Source organism: Zingiber officinale, chromosome 2B (genome assembly GCF_018446385.1).
Source record: "Zingiber officinale cultivar Zhangliang chromosome 2B, Zo_v1.1, whole genome shotgun sequence".
Lineage (NCBI taxonomy): Eukaryota > Viridiplantae > Streptophyta > Magnoliopsida > Zingiberales > Zingiberaceae > Zingiber > Zingiber officinale.
Genome location: NC_055989.1, coordinates 124,142,145 through 124,165,029, shown reverse-complemented (window position 1 = coordinate 124,165,029; position 22,885 = coordinate 124,142,145). Strand labels below are relative to the sequence as shown.

The 22,885-nt window shown below is 34.7% G+C and overlaps 1 protein-coding gene across 1 annotated transcript; it reads left to right on the top strand.

Moving 5' to 3' along the window:
* The first annotated feature begins 776 nt into the window (after nt 1-776).
* On the top strand, nt 777-18,352 carry LOC122047010 (NADH dehydrogenase [ubiquinone] 1 alpha subcomplex assembly factor 2). Its single transcript, XM_042608007.1, has 8 exons — nt 777-1,001; nt 3,377-3,433; nt 3,598-3,650; nt 5,518-5,569; nt 7,742-7,801; nt 14,126-14,197; nt 14,438-14,480; nt 17,823-18,352. The coding sequence occupies exons 1-8, from the start codon at nt 890-892 to the stop codon at nt 17,884-17,886; spliced, it is 513 nt and encodes a 170-aa protein (XP_042463941.1). The 5' UTR covers nt 777-889; the 3' UTR covers nt 17,887-18,352.
* Nucleotides 18,353-22,885: the final 4,533 nt, after the last annotated feature.

The window sequence follows — 22,885 nt, the reverse complement described above, 5'->3', positions numbered from 1 at the left end:
TAGAATTTGATGTGATTTCAACTCAGAATTTTAGTTACCTATTTGATGTGCTTGTCTAGTCCATAAGTTTTATAATTCTACTCAAATTTAGACTTCTATAAATCTTTTAATAATTTATATTTTGTTATATTTTTAGTATCTATCATTTTCTTATCTAGTTGATGAATGAGACAATGAGTGTTTGTATAGATTTGGGTTAAAGTAATAAAAATTAGTTTCTAAAATATTTTTGTGGGATAATGTTATATGTTTTTCTTAATATTTTTTTAAAAAATATTAAGAAACTTAATGACGGATATTAAATTTCATCGCTAAACAACGGATATTAAATTTTACAACTAAATTTAACGATGAAATCAAATTTTCTTTACAAAATGCATTAGCGATCAAAATTTTTATGACATATTAGTTTCTAATAATTATTTGTTCATATCTAAAGCATATATATAATTTTATTTTTCGTTAAAATTTTTTAGCCTGGATAGATTATAATTCCTAGTTCCGCCATTGACTGTGAGAGCATCTAGGGTAAACATAATTATTTTTTATTATAATAGTATTATTTTTTTAATTTTTTTAGAATTTAGAGTAAAGAAACTGTTTTTTTTTTAAAAAAACATTAATATTAGATGTTTAAGGTAACAAAATTCTATAGCCATTAAGTTAGAATTGAATAGATTGTTTTATCTAGAATATGGTAGTGCTATATGAAAATTTAACAACTTGGGTGCAATCCGTAAATTGCCCATTTTAATGAACCGGGTTTAGTCACTGCTTGTTCAAGCGCGAGGCTCATTTGGGTGGGAATTTTGCCGAACAGAACGCCCGCATCGTTTCCACCCTACTCTCCTCTCCTTTTTTTTCTTCTAATTTGGTCGCCCAAAAGCAGATGTCGAAGCTCTTCTCCAAATTCCTGGGGTTTTTCAGCTCCCGAAAGTTGGTCGGCGTCGACAAGGCCGGTAATCGCTACTTCACCCGCGCGGAGGAGATCGACGGGATCGGTAAATCAACCATGTGTCTCCTGTTTGTTGCTCGGTCTCCTCTTGGCTTTGCTCATTATGATGAAATCTTGGAGTCAACGCTTGATTTTTGTGTACCTAGGATATATCCGTTGTGTTTTAGTAATTTGATTTTTGTTTACAAAATGCTAATATTAGGTTCGTTAGATATGAAGTTCAATACAGTCAGATCAAAGAGAGAATTTTGTTAGATGAGGCCGTTCAGTTTGATCACTCCAGAGATGTAACTGACAAATGAAAGAAAATAAAAGGAATATAATCCTCATTTTGCTATATTTTTTAGTCTGCGTGTATTCTTGGTTTTAATCCACTTGATGGATGAAGAGGTTAAGAAAACGACAAATGTAGGGACTTTAGTGATAGTCAGTTCTCTTATGAAAATAGAGATAGTAATAGTAAGTTATACTGCTGCAGGATACCCGTATATATTAGGCTCGCAGTGACTAGCGAGGAATCTAGTTACTTATCTATATATATATTGTCCTACTAAATGAAAGAAATGTGATTTCCACAGGGCGAGCCTATTATTGACTCTGTACTTGGGTTAAACCGATCTTGTATTGTAAGAGAAATTTTGAGGAGTTGGAGTGATCAGAAGTCAGATATGCATTTGTTTGTTTCCCATTTCCTCCTTTTACTGATGAGGTGAATGCATAGTAGATGATGAGAAATCGAAGTTCCAACGTAAGACAAGGATCTTGTTGCACATGCCATGGACCTCTTTTTGAAGGAACATAGTTATGTTTGGATTTATCTTCATCTCTTAAGCTATATAGTTGCATAATGTAATTTGGACAAACATGGAATTCTGAGATAAGTGATTTAGCAGTTCATGTACATTTCAAACATAAACTTCTCAGCCACTTTAATTTTTAGAGGCACTCGACAATGCAAAGATTATTATCCCTCAAATCCCTTACAGTGGTTTGTTTGAAAGTGTATTCAAGTACACTTAAGGATTAAAATATTGCAGTATCAAACATGCAATTGCCCCTAGTAAAAGAAAGATTAATTGTTAAGTATATCCCAACCTTTATCACTTTTAAAAAACAATTATCCTTACTTTTCAATTAATGAAGACGAGGAAACAAATAATACAGTAAAACAATTAATTTTGGAGAAAATAAATTAAAGATAAATTCTAGATTGGTGTATTCATTATAAATGGAAATAATTGAAAAATATTTGACATTTGTGCATTTGTAGTAAATTAGAGATTTGAGTTTTATTATTTGGTAATTAATATTTTTTTTTATTTTAGTAATAAATAGTGAATAAGTAGAATCCCTATTAAGATTAGTCTATTTTCTCCATTTAGATTATTTTTTTGTATTTATTGTTTATTCGAGTTTATAAAAGCAGTTTAGAGTCTGGGTTTTTAATCAATTTTGAATTAATATAATTTCCAATTTAAGTTCTCCGTGTGAGAGTATCTCCTCTGGTGAGGTTCTTATTTTATTCGCTTCATCAATCTCGTTCCAAGTTCTTGGATGGTTCGATAGTTCCATTTTAGTGTTGCGTCAATTCTATCCTATCCTAACCCATTTAAACTTCCTAACAATTTTTATCCCTTCATTAAATTTATCATCTATTTGGAATTCAATATTGGCATGATATCTTAAACGTATGATAAATTTTATCAAACTCAATCATCATATCATCAATGACACTTAGGTTTATTGTTTTTCTTTTCTATTTGGTTGAAATAATGCTTTATTCATCTTTAATTGATCATGACCTGAAAAATAAAGAAAAAATATCTAATTCATATTAAAAGATATACTAAACCTAAGTATTGTGAAGGTTAGGATAAATTTTGTAATTGGATGCTATAAGTACGCAACTGTTAAAAATTCATATGACCTAGTATATATTCACATTTTTCCTGTTAATATCCTTCAAGTTCTTTAAATATAATGGAACAAAAAAGTTGATTTGAAGTTGTTACCTCTCTGATCATATATTCCAATTATACTTCAATACCGCCATACTACAGGAATGGTCAGCACCACTATTTCTTTCTCCAGGAAACCTCTAGGTTATGTTGCAACAAATAATCCAGAATTAAGATGGTTCAACTAGCTCATACTATAGATGGATGAAATGATTGATTGCAACTGTGTCTTCTACATACTGAAAAATTTATGTTTACACGTACTTATTTTTTTATTTGTTAACTTGTTACTACCTGAATTTCTTTAGCTAATGTCTTAATCTTCTTCCGTGATATATTGTAATGAAATTATTCAAATTAAATTGTGATGAAATGCAATTTAAATAAGCTGTTACAAGTGTTTCTGTTATGAAATTCATTGACCAATACATGGGTATGATGCTGAACTTTGGTATATTACTAGTGAAGGAGAAAAGATGGGTTATTTTCAAAGATGAGGCAGAGCCCACATCCATTCCAGGTTAGTCTTGTTATTGTTCTTAATCATGTGCTTACTGATGAGATACCAAGATATATTGGGAAGAATTGAAGTTCAAGATTATGTGCATTTAGTGTTTGATACACCTGCATTAATGTCCATTATCTTATTCTAGGAACTAACCAAGAGTGTTCTGATTGCTTCAGTTGAGTGGATCTGCTGGTTGAATGGCCAAAGGAAGATAGCTCCAACTCCAGAGGCAAGCACACATAGGACAGATGTTTTTGACAAATATAACATCTAGCAACCTTTTTCTGTAACCTTGATTGCTTCAATTTGTCATTTAAAAACCTGATTTTTAGTTTTGATGAAACATAATCCTCCATCTTTTTATTATTGAGCTTTAAATTTTAATAGAACATTCTTAGATAGAATCCATTGGATCAGATAGCTTTTATTGAAAATAAACTTTTAATAAAAAAGGAATAATAACAAAAAAATTATAAAGATAAAATAATCTGAAATTCAATGTTCAGTTCCTTGATATATTCTTGTGTTTCAATTTCTTAATGAAGCTTTAAGGTATGTTAGCTACAGAAAACAGAAAATCTCATCATTTTCTGATTTCTTACCTTGCGTCCAAATTTATGCAATTATTGTATTGATCACTGAGCTTAATTTCCTTGGATTCACCGTAATATTACTAATGCAATCTTATCAATAATTTTGTAATTTAAAGGTCCTACCAGTCTTCAAATGAAATGTTTAGGAAGATCACAAAAGAAGAGATTAGGTACTCAAAGATATTTGACACAGAAATAGTGTAAATTGCTCAAGTATTTGACATGAGCGGAAATGATTAAACTCTAAGATTGAATTAAGGAGAGGAATCTATGAACTAAAGGGTTGTAGTTAAGTTGAACTATAGCTTGGATAATTAGAAAAGAACTGGAAAAACAAGATAGATGGGCATGAAATTACTTACTATAAGAATGTCAAATATCTTAGATCAACAAGGAGATATTGATGAAGATTTCATTAATAAAATAAAGAGTGAGTGGTTGAATTGGAGATAAGCTTCTTAATCTTGTGTGATAATTGTGTGTCCCTTTCACTAAAAGAAAATTTTATAAGATTATGACATGATTCTCCATACCCTATGGAAGAGTGTGGACACCAGGGATCTGACACATACAAAAGCTAATGATGAAGAGATGAGAATATTAAGATGAACATGTGGTGTAACTAGGCAGCTAAACTAAACGTTTTAATTTTCAAATGCATTTAGGTGTAGTTCTGGATAAAATGAGATAAAGTACGTTAATATGGTGTGCACAAGGTTTAAAATCTTATTTCGGGCAGGATATCAATTCCTAACTAGAACAAGATGCGCTGAGGACATGTTTGGCATAGTGAGCCTTGTGCCAATCCACGTGCCGAATTGTAACATCAACAAAGTAGAAAGAGGGAAGAAAAACGAGGAAGAGAGGAGGTACTACTTATGTGAAAGATCTGTTCCATCTTAGTCTTCTTCTTTCGTGAGCTGCAGGCAGCAGCTTACTGAGACCCTAACCAGAAAAAGACAGAGCTAAAGTTGAACAAGTTGAATCAAGGTGAATTGTAACAACATGGGGATAAAACCTAGTTAATACTACTAAAAGTGATGTAAGAGATTCAAAAATTACTAATGGCGTCACTTTGCCTAGAGTTCAATGGAGTGATTTGATCCATGTAGCTGGTGACAAGCAGTTGGACAAACATGACTTGACAATAGGATATTCTCACTTTTGTGCTCCAATAATCATAATCATATATGTATTTGTTGAAAAAAAATTTCATTGAATAAATTTTCAAATGCATCCCATACAAACATTGTTTTATCGACTGACTGAAAATTAAAATATGATCTTAAATAGTTAGATTCTTGATTGAGTCATCACACTATGCTTTAGGTTATGCTGAAATAGATCATACAAATTTTAGTATGTAACCACCTACCTTAACTGATTATAATTCTTTTGTTGGCATTCATTGACACTATTCATTGAGTCCATGTTAATTCCATTATGTATTGGCTGACTTATTATATTACTGAATACTGATATAATTTCTTTTCAATGTTTCAGGAATTGGTTGAATTGGAGACAAGGCGTGCACTTATTAAACAAAATGTTGCACGTATATACCTTTTTACTTCTGATTTTCGTTAGTTTGTGCTATTTTCCTTAGCATGATACTTTTTAGTTTGTTCATCTAGAATTTCACGGTACAGTTAATGAATGCAGATAATAGCAGTTTTTATGAAAATGTAGTTCATTGCGACAACAGCCCTATATAATGATTTGAGATTCTAGTTGGCCAAAAATAGATTACAACACTTGTAAAATTATTAACTGTTTGCTGCAGTTAATTCATACATTCAAATATTTATGTTTGACTATGATCTTTGTTTGTTTTGATTTTGTTTTAATCTTGTCAGCAGCGGTCACCCTTGCCGAGGATTTTTGCTACCTTAGAAATGGGGTCATGCTGGTTTAGAGAAAGATAAATTATCTATTGCCATGTTGGTATCTTTTATATGAGCTAACAAGTGAATATGCTAGCACATTTTGTGTAGATTTTGCCTACATTGTTGTGTGGATTACTGTTTTGGCATGATATGCTTTGACCTTTGCCATATGCCTATAAAGACTTAAACCAAGCTTCTTACTTTTCTATATTTCACTTTTTGAAATTTCTGTTGTATTTTTAGATATCGGTATTTTCTTTCAAGAGAGAGTTATTAATGTGGCTATGATTATTAGGAAAAAGATGAGTGGTTAAAGTATAGAGTTTCTTTTAGTCGTGTGTTTCCCCTAGACTAAAAAGAAAAAGGTTTATAAATGCATGGTAGAAGGCTACAAGCAATGATATCATATCGGCTAGAGCGTTACATAGTTAAGAAATAACACATAAAGAATTGGTATAACAAAGATGATATTGCTAAAATGAACATGTGGAGTTACTAGAATAGTAGAATTGTTTACAAAAGTCAGAGCAAGATGTATTAGTGCCATGTCGGATGGGTAATGTCGGTCCCTGTGCCATCCCTGACAATAAAGATGAAGACACTGCAAAACATGATTCTATTAAACCCTGACGATGGAAGAAGAAAATAGGAAACAACAGAGGAGAAGAACAATTTGCAGAATGGGATTGTGTCCAACCGCAATAGGAGGACTAGGGACTGACTATGGTGTTCTCAATGCCCTGGGAACTGGGTGGACTGCAGTGCTCTTGATGTTCCTCGGACAATGACCTTGAAGGTAGATAAGGTGGTCTCACTGGTTTTGATGTGAAGGGAAGATGAATTAAGAAGAAGAAAAAGAAAACGAATTGATGTTGTAGGAGGAACTACTGCTGACTGCGGTGCTCTCGATGGCGTTAGAACAATGGTTTTGAAGGAAGACAAGGTGGTCTGATTGGTCTCAACGTGAAGGGAAGATGAGCTGGTCTCTTGTCTTTGATGATGGTTTAGAAGAATAAGATGCATTGGTGCTGACTGTTGTGCCCTCCATAGCTCTAAGACAAAGGAGCTCGAAGGAGTGTGAGCCACGTTGAGGAAGATGGGAGGTCTCAATGGTCTCAATGCCGAGGGAAAATGGGCCAACATGGATGAAAGGAGCTGATCTTGAGTCTTTGACTATGATGAACAATTAAGTTTGCTCCAGTAGATAATAAAATATGTTAAGATGGTAGAAACATGAGAAAATATTCTATCGTTGGACAAATTGAATTGATTAGAGTTGGAAGGCATGAAGTGTAGAGGGAGATTAAAGGAAATTGTATTTAACAGAATTAAAAATGATTAAATATTTTGACATTGCTTGCAATGCAGCCTTATGTAAATTTAAATAGGCATGCAATAAACCCTAAATAGATGAGACTTATGGCTTCTTGTTGTAGTTCACTCTTCAAACATTATGTGGTGTTTCCGTTTTACTGGTTTGTGTGTGAAGACTATCTACCGTGGATATCTTTTCAGTTTGTATTTTTTCTTTTTGCTAAAATTGGCAATCGACTAAGATTTTTGCTGCATGTGTTGTTACATATGTTGAATCTGTTGTTACACACTTAAATCTGTTCCATGGAACTGTAAATTGATTATACATGCACTGTTGTTGATTATCTAATCTTATGTTCCTTTAGAATATCGTGTAATCAATGCATGCTGAAAGGTAAGATACATAATTTGTTTGATAAGTTCTTTATTTTAATTACTTCACCAGAACCTGCTCCCTTTTCCAAATACATGCATCAATTAATTCACATCAAGTTACAATAATTATTGATAATGGTTCCTTTGTGAAGTTCTGAAGAAGAAAGAGGAAGAAGAAAGAAAATCTGGTGTTCTTCCAAGAAAGACAATAGGTAAATTGTTTTCTCCTTGTCTTTTCTAGCATGTAAAGTTATTATTATTATTTTTACTTCTGTTTCTTGATAAACAATTTCTCAGTATTTTTGCTATATTTACAGAGATGTAACTGCTTTTTATCCCACACTTTTTTTATGCTCAATGTTGCAACATCATCCACATGAAATTCTTCTTCTTTATGATCCCACCACACTGCCGTCTCCTTCTACATCGCTTCTCCCTCCTCGGTTGATTGTCATTGTCTCCTTAGCAATGTTGATTGCCTCCACAACATCTATATGTGTAGGTGCAGGTCTGATCTCAAGATTGTCTCATTCGGTCCCTTTTGTAGGCTATTAGTGGATCCTAATTAAAAGCATACCCATTTTTTTTCTTTAAAAACTATAAATCATGATTTTTTTTTTCAAATTCTAGATTTTGATTATCTTTTTGCTAAATTGGCCCCAATCTCAATATGTCGAATTCCTTAACCATATTTCAAGCTCAATCTACTACATAAGCCTTTCAAGTCCCATAGCTATTATCATAGAGAAGCTTAATGAGAAGAATTGTGCTACAATGATTTGAGTTTGTTTTATGGGTCAGGGTCAGTTAGAACATCTCACCACTTGGATCGTTGAGACTCTTAAGTCTACTAAAGCCTCATTGTAGCATATTGATACTTAGTTGTTGCCTTCTTCTCCCAACCTCACAAGCATCTTTAATACTTCTTACAAGCTTGCCCTCTTCTAGTAGTTTATTGATCCCAACTTCATGAGTATCTTTTAATTCCGACAAGTTTGCTCTCTTTTAGTAGTTTATTGATCTCAACCTCACAAGCATCTTTTAATACTTCTTACAAGACTTGGATATGGGCTAGAGATCATATTTTTTGAGCATGCAATGTGATTGACTTGTTAAATTGCAATAATATGATAAAGAGATCAACAAACATTTTGGCCAATTCTAAGCCGTTATTGTTAATGTTGATCTTCGAAATATATTTTAGATCACATTAGATTTAAGGGTCATATATGATTGTCGTGATTGGTTCTCATAATTATGTTTCTTCACGTAGTTCACCCGAGTTGGAATGGTTAAGCGTTAAGACATACTTTAGGAGGCACCTTCATTTAAGAGGGCATCTTCCATATCCATAGCACCATTTTGACCCCTCCGCAGACAGATTTGCTTTGGTCATATAAGTGTCATCTAGAATGAAGCATGGTAATGGAGGAGGTCATTGGAGGCACGATGGAGATTATACTAGTGTACCAATCTATTATTTTAAAAGGTGATCCCCTAGTCAATTTAGCAAGGGACAATTTTGCCGAGTTGCTAGGTGGTCCTCGTGTTAGATGACCATTTAAAAAAGTAGCCTAGGGACTGTTTAGATGTTGCAGGTGAGTCTAAGGTAAAAAATAGTTTTATTTTATAAATTGTTGGTTTAGTTGATATTATAAAATATTATAATTTTATCTATAATCCCAGCCAACACCCTTTGTTCATTCGACCCTCCCACACCATGTCATGTCACTTTCACTTTATCTTTTCACCCAATCTAGGTGATTCTTTAGGCATGTTCTCCCTCTTCTTTTGTCCTTTTTCTCATTCATTGTTAATATTTTCATCATTTAATCTTGGCACATAGAATATATTTATTTTAAAATTTTGTGGCTCTTTTTCTTGGTTGCAATGTGAAATATGAAAATTTTCAATGTTGTTATTTATTTAATATTTACTTGTTTTGTGGATACAGTTTATATGTATATATATATATATATATATATATATGCATATGCATTAGTATTAGTTTTCTTAATTAATATTTTTTTCCCTCTATTTGAATATTATTTTAATGTTTATTGCTTAGGCCCCAACTTGGGTTCCCACCTACCGCCTAGGCATTAGGCAGTAGATCAATTGCCTTGAACTACCTTGTAATATTTTGGCAAGATAAGCCCAAATGTATCCATTATAGAAAGATAGAGCACATCAGGGACTTTTGATACTCTCTTCTTGGCTTCCGCCTAATATTTCTATACATATGCACAAATGAAGCAACTAACACTAACCACTGATGATGGTTGAATTTTTGGATGTTGGTCTTCATGTTATCTTTGCCAATTACACATTCTTTTTGCTCCACTCCATTTTTCAAACTTATCATCTATTTCTGAGACTACAACTAAGGCGCTTTTAGTTCATATAACTTTGTCCATTTTATTACCTTCTCTTTTATTGCCAACACCAGAGCCCCCACCATTCAAGTTGGATAGTAGATGACCATGAGATCTTGTTGCTCACTGCACATATTTCCTATTATAGGTCTAGGTTTCGATTTAGATCTTCCTATTGCTTTCTAGAAAGGTGCGTGCATCTATTTACCTCTCATCCTATTTCATTTTCTATCTATGTGTTATCGTCACCTAACTGGTTTACCTTTTTTTTTCTCTTTAGCTTCATTTTCTACGTTTAATATTGTTTTAGAAGCACTCAATCATGATAGGAATAGATTATGGTTGTGGAGATGCAAATATTATATTTTTATGCTACATAAGCTAGTACCTCTTCCTCTTGCAAGTCCGTGATATGTTATATATAGAGTATTCGTTATAGATGGTCATCCAGAGTGAACTCATCACTTACAAATATTGTAGATCAATTGAAGGCTTGTTTGATGTCTTAAGGATACACTTAAGTAGGTTATTTGGACATTTTCTCACTCATGGTAAATATTGTTGTTGAATGCTTCCGAAGATTCTCTTAATTATAGGAATTTTGATTGATTTAGATTAGCTTGATTATAGGGATTGTGATTGATTGTAATTAATGATTGATAGACATACCATAATTATAGGATCCTCTTTCCCTCCTTATGTATATAAATACATACATATAAGCAGATTATTGTATGGAGAAATATATGGTCTCTTTCTCTTTTCCCTTATTCTTGCTTCCTGTTGTTGTAGCTAGCTCTTGCTGCTGTCGATTTCGGCGCCGACGTCTCTATCGATTTCGGCGCCGACGTCTCTATCGATTTTGGCGTCGACGTCTCTGTCGATTTCGGCACCGACGTCTCTGTCGATTTCGGCATCGACGTCCTTTTCTAGTGATTTTGGTGCTGATACCTTGTGCCGCCGATTTTGGCATTAATGTCATTTTCTACCGATTTTGGCACCGATGCCCTATGCTGTCGATTTTCGTCGACGTCCTTTTCTACCTCGGGTTCTTCGTATAACCACGGGCTATCTTGACATCAGTTTTTCCTCATCTTTCGACACTTCGGCTATGGCCGCTCACGGTTGTGGGTTCTTTCAGGGTCGTAATAGTAGTCGCGGTCATGGAACTAATACCACCAAGAGTAGTCATTCGTGTGTTCAGACTGTTCCAACCATGCCTCTGAGAAGTGTTGGACGAAGTTTGGTAAGTTTTAATGGGCTAATAATGCATCTATCGAACTATCGACTCCATCATCCGACACCGGCGGTCATGATGATATGATCTGTACTTTCTTGTATTGATTATGAGAAATTGCTTCGCTCTTCTGCTAGCATTCCGTCCCTACTGTCTCATCCTCTCCAGGTGCATTTGCCATGCCTCGTGATAAGTCTTGGATGTTGAATTCCGTGCGTCTGCTCATATTACTGGTAACAAGTTTGTTTTCTCTTCCTCGTTTGTTTCCTCATCTTTATTCCTTGTCCGTTTAGCTAATGATACCTATTCTCTGATTATGGGAAGAGGTGTTGTCAGACCCACTGCAAATATCACTCTTGATAATATTCTTTTTACACCTAAATTTCTTGTTAATTTACTATCCATAAGGAAAGGGAGCCTTAGCGCAATGGTAAAGTTGTTGCCATGTGACCAAAAGGTCACGAGTTCAAATCTTAGAAACAGCCTCTTGCAAAAAGCAGGGTAAGACTGCGCACAATGGATCATTCCCCAGGACCTCGCATGGCGGGAGTTTCGTGCACCGGGCTGCCCTTTTTTTTTACTATCCATAAACCGAAGCAAATTCATGGGATACAACTATCAGGATTCTTAAGTACATTAAGAAATCTCCAAGAAAAGGGTTGTCATTTAAGAGAAATGGACATCTAAAGATCGAAGCTTATTTTGATGCCGACTATGCTGGATCTAAGACCGACAAATGGTCCACTTATGGGTATTGCACTTATGTAGGGGGAAATCTAGTAACATTGCGAAGTAAGAAACAAATTGTTGTTATTAGGTCGGCTGCCAAAGCTGAGTACAGAGCTATAACTGAGATGTTATGGTTGTTTGAAGAATTAGGGTTCACCTATAATAAATCACTGCCAATGAATTGTGATAATCAAGCAGCTATTCACATTACAAGTAATCTAATTTTTCATGAGAGGACTAAGCATACTGAGTTTGACTGCCACTTTATTCGCGAGTGTGTAATGAGCTAGAAAATTGTCACTCCATTCACATTATCATCCAACCAAGTTGCTGATGTCTTCACTAAAGCATTAGGAGGAAAACGATTCTCGGAATTTTGTAACAAGCTAGATATGATTGACATATATGGTGGCAAAAAAGGCAAATACGCTCGCCCCCAGCGCCCCTGCCAATCCATCCCAGTGCCAACACGGAGGAGGTAAATCACGGGTGGCTGGCTACTAGCCTTTGGAATAGTGACTAGCACATAAGGGAGACATTTATCTCGGTTTTGTCGATATTCGAACCCTAGACCTCATGGTGACAACACCTCATGCGCTAGCCAGCGTTAGGGGGAGTGTTGAATACTTTCGAAGATTCCCTTAATTGTAGGGATTATGATTGATTTAGATTAGCTTGATTGTAGGGATTGTAATTGATTGTAATTAATGATTGATAGACATACCATAATTATAGGATCTTCTTTCCCTCCTTAAGTATATAAATACCTACATGTAAGTGGATTATTGTGTAGAGAAATATATGACCTCTTTCTCTTTTACAATTGTTTTAGTGCCATTGACCCTTACCTTGTTCACTTCATTTCATTGACTCATTCATAGATTGGATATTAATAATCTTTTCCTCTATGATGCTTATGGAAGAAGTATACATGTAATCATGCTGTGAAATTTTGTGTTGTGTTAGGCAACACAATCGAAACATTCTGTTTAAGTAAATGACCTAAAATTAATATTGATTTAGGTAATCTCTATTTTGCCACTTATGCTGATCGTATGCCACCTGTGCTGATTGTACAGATTATATCATGGTGACACTTGGCATGTGTTGAGATAATATCTCTAAAATTATACCCTTCCTCAGGACCCCACAATGACGGGGAGTTTCATGCACCATGCTGCCCTTTTATCTCTAAAATTATAATTCAATTTATTATCTAATTGTTATATCTCTAAAATAAATAAATTGAGTGAAAGAAAAATTATATGAGTAAAATTTATATGAATTTATCTTGACACCTATTGAAGTAAAAATGAGCAAAAATAATTTTTGTTCAGCTATCTATTTACTATAGCTTTTTATTAAAATAGAAAATCTAAGTGAAAGAGGAGTAAATATGTAAAGCAATTTTCTTGGCATGCTTTAACATATGACAGTGCATATCAAGTATCAATATGGTACAATACAAGAATGCTAGATGTTGCATTCTGCCTCTTGCAAAGACTCAAAGAGAAGGATAGCTATAATCGTCATTGGATATAGAGTAAAAAAATGCTTATCTTAAACACAGGCAAACAACTAGGTGATTGATTGGACAATCATTTCTTGTGGGAGCAATTTAAAGTCATTTGAGTAGACAATAATTGTGGGTTTTAGTTGACACATTGTTTCATTCTGGAGTATGTAAATATTCAGTTTGCTGATCGGTGATAACTTGGGAATTAATTTGGAGTACACATTGTACACCAGGGGCCATATAGTAATTCAACTCTAAGAATAACCCACTAGTAGCCTCTTACCTAAAACAAAATAAAGGATTTTGTAGTTTTTATAATTGCATCTCAAAAGAATTGTTGTTTTCCCCCCTTGCTCTCTCCTAGTTACATTAGGATCACCGAGCTTATTTTTATGGATTAAGCAGAGATAACTTAGTGAGTGAATACCAGAAAAAGGATTGTCTGTATCCAACCTAAGAAATAATCTCTTAGAGATCAAGGGTATAACACTCCAAACATAAACTTGATTATGATGGACAACAAAGCTGCATCTGATGTTTGTAATTGAAGGAGTTTAGTTAACAGTAGGTTGTTCTGCAGAACAATGGAAGGGAACAGTTAATTTTATATTTTATATTTTACCCTGATTAGACATTTGTTTTTTTAGTGTTAATGAACTTGTTCGCCATCACAATGTAGGTAAAGATGGATCTCCCGACCTTAAAAGTTTCATTCAGCAATTCCCAGAAGCTTCTTTTGCTCAAAGAAGCGGTATGTTCTATTTGTACATCAGTTTATATTTTTTCTTTAAAGAGTAACTCTAGATTGCATCTTCCCTTTATGCAAATTCCTGTTTTGTAATTTTCGTTGAATAATGACGTGAATTACTAAAAAGTAACTCATGTTAGTGAACTCACAAATTATTCTCTCTAATCGTCTTCCGTGATGACTAAGTTTTTTCTAAATATATTACTAGTTGGTTAATATCCCTAAACTTTTTTTTTCCCTCAGAGGAACCCTCAGACACACAGGATTCTTCAAATAGAGAAGAAAGGTATGTTCCAAATAAGTTGTGTACAAACAAGTCATTGTGATTCTCATGTTGCAGATAATTATCTACTTTTTGATCATGTTGTCATCATCATGTTAGTCTCAACTATTTGGATTTAGCCACACAATTCATATCACATCATTGAAATCTATGCAATGTTAAATCTCAACTATTTGAGCTTTGCTACATGATTCATGACACCATTAAAATTTATGCAAGACTCTGCCGTTTGCAATATTTATGTTTTAGTTGCTTTTAATTGCTAAGTAGAATTTTCTCGACTTTTGATGTAGCACCGAGAACAAATCTCATACACAGTTACCTTTATTAAAGCTGAAAGATATTTAGTTGCATGGGAGGCTAAGATTCCCTTTTATAGCAAAAGACCACTTCTAAAGATGCTCTAGTTAACTCATTTCCTAACAATCAGAAAAATATAACGAACTCTAAACAAAAAATTTAAACAAGATATTGTAATCCCTCAATCTTATCCACAATATCATTCTCCCCACAAAGAACTCGACCTTGCCATGTGAGAAGATAAGACAATCTAAATTACTTTGCACTGCTGAACATAGGCGCACAGTGGATGGTCAGAGGGTGTCTTTAGTGGACATGACTCTTATGCTTATTGCTCAATCTAGACAAACATCTGAACGATATCACAAAGTTCTTCCATGACCCAAGTATTAATAATATCTGGGATTTGTTTTCAATGCACTGTATTTTTAAGTGCTATGGAGGCTAGCACTTTCCGCTCTGAAAGAAAGTGCAAGCACTAGAGTCCTCGAAATACACCTATGGGCAAATTAATTGGTAAAAAAAAAAGGATTAAATGCCTCTTGATATAAAAATGCACCTCTTTAGTTGAAATGAGTTGGTTTGAGCTGTCAATCCATTTTGACTCAAAACTCCTTAGCGGACTAAAATACTTGCAAATGACAAATTAAAATTTGATTTGGACTCTCATGATTAAAGTGGTGTGTTTTTAGAATGTCCAAACTAATGTGCCTGATTTGAAAAACAAAATGAAAGTAATGTGCTCCTTTTGGGAATCTTGTCATTAAATCTAAAAAATAATGTGAGGAAATTGGAGAAGATGAATTTTACTACACATCAAATTGTATTATATAACCCTAACTTTTAAATGATACACATTTAGAAAACAAGAAAAGAAATAGTAACAATATATTTGTGTGTGCGTGTGTGTGCTTGCACACATGGGTGTGTGTGTCCGTGTGTGCACGTGTGTGTGTTGGTGTGGGTGTGTGTGCGTGTCTGTGCGCGTGAGGAGGCGTGTTGCCGTGCAACCCATATTCTCCAAGAGACTAATTAGCTAATTAACACTTGCATAGGAAATGAGAATATTCTACATTATGTGAAAGTTAGCTTTTAACCTTTTTCATATCATTTATTTAATTTTTACATTCATAATATAATTTATGACATAAAAATGATCCAAATTCATAACTATATTATATATTGAAAGTTGTCATTTGTGATAATTCTAAATTTCAAATATAATTTCCAAAAAAAATGTTAAATTATAAGCTCCAATCGTGCAATCTAAGATGATGAACGTAGCGATACCACGTTTAAGATGATGAACCTTTCATTATTCCTAGGTATGATTTTGGTCCTAGCAACATTGCAAACAAGGTTTCATGGTGATCTATCTTGACTATCCCATCATTCTTTTTGTTATTACAATTACACTAGTTATTAATCCACAGTAATATTATTTAACAAAAAAAATATTAAACATTTATCATTAATTGATTATATTTAATTACAACATCATTGTACTCGATTTATTTTAAATCTCTAGCTTTAAAATCTCATGCAAATAAATTAGCATGATTTACTTTCTTAATTTATCCTCCTGTCTGTAATACTATTATCATCTTTCAGTAAAAAAAATAAATATGTAAATATAATTGAATGTAAACACAGTAAATATTAAAGAAATTTCATCAAGCACTGTTACTAAGACACTCCAATATCACAGGGGTTAAAAGGAAATCGATGAGTAGTAACATAAATTGAGGAAGAACACTTGTAAATTCATTAATATTCAAACAAGAGCATTTTTAAGATCTTTAAATAAAAAGTGTTTCAAAAAGGGTTCTACTTGCATATGCCAAGCTTTTGCAAGGAAGACAAACAACACTAAAATCCCTGGAATTATTGTAAGGTTGATCTTCAATATTTGGCTAACCCTTTGCTGCTTGGGCAGCAAGGCCTGGTAGAAACTGCACACCACTCCACTACTGGAGATCATTGCTCCTGAGAGGAACTTACCAATTGCTCCTTGCCATTCTTCATGGCCAACTAAATGTCCCTTGGAATAATGCAGTTCTTCTTGCCTTCATGGCATTTTCAGGCCAGCCCCAATAGCCTTTTGTATATCGTCACACTACCAATAACTCTCTCCTTGTATGATTTACCTCTATCTTTAGATCAATCAAGAATGTAAATCAATTCTCGATCTTATTTGTCATCATAGTCTGCACAACATGAATATTACAAAAATTCTGTCACTCGAGTCAGGATTATTGATCTTAAGGGGTATTTTGAGATTTTATGAGGGTAATTGAAAGTAAAACTAGCATCATGCTGTACTAGTCCCCTCAGGATGGATAGTTGGCTAGCGTATGGTAGTGTTGTCACCATGAGGTCTAGTGGTCCAATCTTGGCTAGTAGCTGGGTGCCTGCTCTCCCTCATGCGCCATTCAACTGTCCAAGTCTAGTAGCCACCCGTGATTTATCTCTTCTGTGTTGGCCTAGGGACAGGCTGACGAAAGCGTTGGGGACAAGCGAATCGCCTTTTGCCACTATGTTGTACTGGCATGTATTGTTTGAAATTCTCGAATGAAAGAGATAAATTCTTTTTCTAATTGAATTTCATAATCAAATTATTTTTCAAGTGGTATTCGCAATGAGGAAGTCCAAAATAGTCAATTGGGTTTTGTTCATCTTTCTACTTTATAGGTGTTTTGGAGTTTACATCGAAATGTTTTGTTATCACTACAAAATGTCAAATAGAGATGAAAAGATTGATTCAGGTGGATCTTACCAATAGAATTAGTGTAATCTGATCAATATATGTATGCCTTGTCAGGAGCCCCAACATTTTTTTTCTATAGTTTTGTCCATTAATTTGATTTGAAGTTTACTCTTTCTTGCCAAAGAGATTCTCCATTTTTTTCATCCATGTTTTCTGAGGCTGACCAGTACTTTTAGATAGATCACAGGACTTGAGATATACTAGTTTTCACATAGATGCAATGAAGTTTGGTCCTAGCTGCAAAACTATCGCATATTCTAACTTGAACTTAATTTCAGGTCTTCAGAGCCAACAGGATCTGGCCCAACTTATCAACCTGGAACATGGCAACCACCGTCATGAAAGTCGGTTAAGTCAATCTACATATTCAAGCCATTTAACAGAAATAATCAAATTGGCAGAGGAAACTGGAGTCCAGCTTTGCTTAATCCCCACGAGATGTTTTGTTCCAACATGGTATTTTGATAGTGTTCTTGTGACGCCTCAGCTAAACACTGCCATTCTCGATCAGTTCATGGTCCCTCACATCAGATACCCCAACTACGTGGGCTTGTCATGGATTTTGCTCTATTTTTCAGCTTCCAAAGAGTCCAATTTGCAAAAAGAACTGTGTTCATCCATCGTACGTTGATTTGCAAAACTTGTTTGCTCGTTTATCATGGCACCAGCAGAAACATTCAATTAGTTGAATTGTTCATCTTCGGGAAAAAAAGTGTTGCCATTTCACATCGGAGCGATGCAGTTTTGAGATGTGTGAACTCTGATATGAATTTTAAATTTTAGTGATTTAGTTAATTAGATAAAATAAGAATATGGATTTTTTTTTTATGAAGATTGAACACTAAGTCAACGCCCACCAAAATTAGTGGGCATCATATCAAATTCTAATGATTTCCAACTATGCCTAGACGTCTCAATTCTTTAATCAACAATGGATGAAGAGTGCCCTGCGGGTGAGCGTGGATCAGACTTTGAATTTTAAATAGGATGAATATTTTAATGGTGTTGCCTATTTATGATTAATCCGGCAATATTCGGACACCTTAATTATTAAAAAAAACAATGGATGAAGAGGTTAATGAACATTCTTTTAAGTCAAGAAGAGAGATATATATCTCTTTTAGTTGAGAATTAGGTAAGAGGAGCAGTTATGAAATTATAATTATTATAATATAATTTTATTCTATTCATACAGCTAGTCAATATTAGGATTTAATGCACGTGTCCGAACATTATGTCAGAGGGTATTTATTCTATTTTACAGTAGGTTAGTGCATCCTTTTAATAAAAAAAATAAAATGGGATGTCTTTTTTTTTTTTATTTTTTCCGAGTTTTAAAATCACTTGCACAACAAAACCTAGTCTTGACGCGGCCATTGATTCACTTGGGATTAATTCCACACGTACGTGTGCATGCCTGATTTCGTTGATGCAGTCGTGCAGATCAAAGTAGACCACGCGGATTCCCTTTGATCCCCCCTTCAGCACTTAACCATTGAACGAGACCTGACCGTACCAATGATTTAGTACCTTTTATATAAACAATTAATCTATAATATTGCCCCCACGGTATAGTCTATAATATCGTCCTTTTATATAAGACATGATTCGATTCTTACCAGTACAAATACTGTATTGGATTGTTTCGTGTCCCTAAAACTGAATAATTTCCGTGATTTACTCCCTTTGAGTGTGTGGGGGACTTTTCGGAATTCACCTGTTATTTTATTTACCACTGAGATTTAATCAAAATCTCATATTAAAAAAATTTGATAAAAATTATGAATTTAAAAGAATATAGGATATTTTCATTGGTATTGAAATTTTTTGGAGAAAATCTAAGAGTAGAATTATGACAGTTTAGATTTAAAGCGGACAATATCATATTATTGTGGAGATATATGGACATCTTTGGGCACAATAATAAATAGTATCAAAGTCATGGTCCAAACAAGATGTCATGTGAGATAACTTTGAACAAAATTGAGAGTGAGTTCAAGGATATAGAATATCTTCATTGACATAATATTTTTTTTTGTTGAGAAGAGTTCAAAAATAAAATTAGGAAAGCTTAATCTCAAAATAGACATTATAAAAATATATGACCATCACAACAGCCACCGCCAATTAATGTATAACATTTGAATTGACCGAAGAAAGTCAATCTGGATCCAGACGACTGAGCAGAGGGGCCCAGAAATAATATAATCCCTCGATTAATGATATATGTGATTAAGAACGCTAACAAATGATGGTTATTCCAATAGGGAATCCAACGACGGCGACGACCATTCACTGATGCGACTGTTTAATCAAAGAATTAATGATTTGTTTAATCCAAATTATATTCCAATCTACTGCTCCTCCTCCTCCTCTTTATATGTGGATAATTAAGGCACATGCAAATCTTTGCAGTACTACTGTTTTTCTGTTTTGTTGTAAGCTAATTAGAACAAGAGAAGCGATTGATGGGGAACTGTTGCAGCCACCGGGTCGCCGCATGGACAGACGACGGCGGCGCCGCCGAGGAAGAGAAGGCGAGGGGAGCCTTGGAAAGGCTACGAGAGAAGAAGAGGAGGGCGGCGGAGGCTTGTACGGTGGTTAAGGTTAAGATTTCGAAGAAGCAACTTGAGGAGTTGTTGAGGAGCAGCGCGGGTGTTAATGGCGGCGGCGGTGTGGAAGTGGATGATCGGCTTCTCATCGCTGGAATCATGAGCCGAGGGGTGGTTTGCCATGCGCGTCGGCGGCAGCGGAGGTGGGCACCGGAGCTGCAGCCGGTGCCGGAGATGGCGGGGGAAGACGGTTGTATATGAGAGTTGATGCTTTAGTTAGTTGGCTAAATCGTGTTAATTATATATATATATATATTTGTTGCGTGCAATTGAGAATTAGAGAGCTTGATTTATTTAGATCATCCATCTCAATTTCTCTATTACTATATTTAAAATTTAGGGTAAATGATCCACTTTATTAAATTTAGATAATCATTTTTCATACACACTATATCAAATACCCTAAATTTTCATGATCCTTAATTTTTTTTATTATTTTCTTCTCTTTCTTCTATTTTTTATTATTATATTTATGGAATGAGTGGAAGGAGAGAGATTGAGTGGAAGTAGAGAGATTAAAAAAAATATTATTTTATTTTTAGGGTAGAGATTGGATTCCCTAAATTTAGAGAATCATTATTCATCCAATCTAAATTTAGATAGTGAATAGGGTAACTGATGCAGAGGATTTTTAGTTAACTTATCCAAAATTTAGGGTAAAATCTTTGAATATGATAACTGATGTGGATGCTTTAACACGCATGCTTTTGTTATTCCCCGAGTGAGATGAGTATATATATATATACTTTGCCACGGACTGCTATGACTTGTCCTGGTGGTAGGTCTACGTATTGTTTTTCTAAAATCGCTGTCTTTCTCGCCGAATCGCTCCTCACCGCACGACGACCAACTCCTGCCCGCTCAACGCCCGCCGAGCCTACCACGCCTGCATGTTGTCGACCACCCCCACTCGGCACCCTGTCGCTCGCCCACTGCCAGCAGCCTCCGGAAGTCTGTTCCGTCCCAAACTATAACCTGGGAGGAACGTGAACTCAGGGGATCACAACCAATTGCGACCGAATTCTGGTCACGATCACAGGCAGAATCCGGCCGTGTTTTGATGCGCGAGCTATTAGACCTTGGCTAATTCATGATTAGATTGCAACCGAAATCTGACTACAATTAGCCTTAATCCGACAGGATGCGATCCAGCCGGAATCGGACCGACGTCGGAATCCGACCGATGCCGGAATTTGGCCATGATCGATTCAAGGTCCGATTGGGGCTCGGTCGGAATTCGGCCACGATCTGATCGCCATTCGGTGGGGGTCTGGTTGGGGTCTAGCTAGGTATGGCTTGGGATGATCCATCGGTGTGACCCGTAGCGAAGCAACACTACGGAAGAAGACGAAGACACGAGAAAATTTTGGATAATTAATACACACGGAGAGAAGTTAAAAGAGAAAGGAGAGAAGGAGGAGCAGGAAATAAGAGTAAAATTTAAAACTGAACCACGGAAAGGGTGTTTTTTTTTCCATTTATTAACAAATAATATATATTTTACTTTATGAAATTATATTATTTTTGAAGAAAAAACAAGATGTTCCATTTGTCCCTTCCAGGCGAGCGGAAAATAAGGAAATGGTTGATATATTCAAGATAATTACGTATTTATAAAATACCGTCTCAATTCATCCTATTTCATTTTTGAACAAAAATCCATTTTTTTGATTTATTTCATCTATTCCATGACCGGAACAAAAGGGGATACACGTTACACCACGATTTTGAATCAGAAGAGAGATTTCAAGAAATGTTATTTTAGTAGGTACAAGATCATAACTACTATATAATTATAACAGCTATGATTATATAATCACTACATAATTATAACAATTATAATTTTATAGCTGTTACAACTGCACAACTATAATAACTACGGGCTATAACTTCTATAACACAATCAGGGCGGAGCCACCCTTGGGTTAGAGTGGGCTCCAGCCTCACCTATTTTTAAAAAAAAAATGAAATTTTTTTTTAGCCCTATGCTCCCCCCAAATCAAATTTAATTTTTTTTTACTGTGGGTTGCTTCATCTCACGCTGCCGCCTCCACAAGACCACAACGACGATCCACCGCTTTCCTTGTCCCATCTTGTACTCGTCCGATCACAATATTGCAACCTCCCTTATCCCTAATCACACGAAATATCTGGGAAAGGGGTTGGTTCAGAACTTGCTTGTTTGCAAATTGGTTATTTGGAATCGTGATATACATATTGTATTGAGGGAAGATTTTGGAACTGAGGTACAAGAAGGATACTTTGATGAATATGGAATTATTCAAGAATTGAGATATCATTCAAAATCATTTGCTACAGGAATTTTATTTGGTTGCTATGGAGTAACCTATTTCACTCTGTCTTCCTCTCTGACCATCATAGTGTTGCGTTCACTCTTCTCCTTGTCAAGAGTTTCGTTACCGCTGCTCTCCCTGCCGCAAGCCTACCGCTGAGAACTGTGGCCAGATCAGGTAATTGAATTCATTTTGATTAATTAATTAGTTAGTTAATTTAGATCAATTTAATTAGATGATTAAATATTAATAAGTTTAATTGATTTTATAAGTAATACTTAGTTTAATCTGTTAGATAAAATGATTCAATCACATAGATTAGATTATTAAATTGGTTACTTTTGTTTATATAATTGGTCATTTTTAGTTATTATTATTTCGATATTAGTAACATATGACCAAAGTTGTCAAAAGTGCTTGCTTCACTCTCTTAAG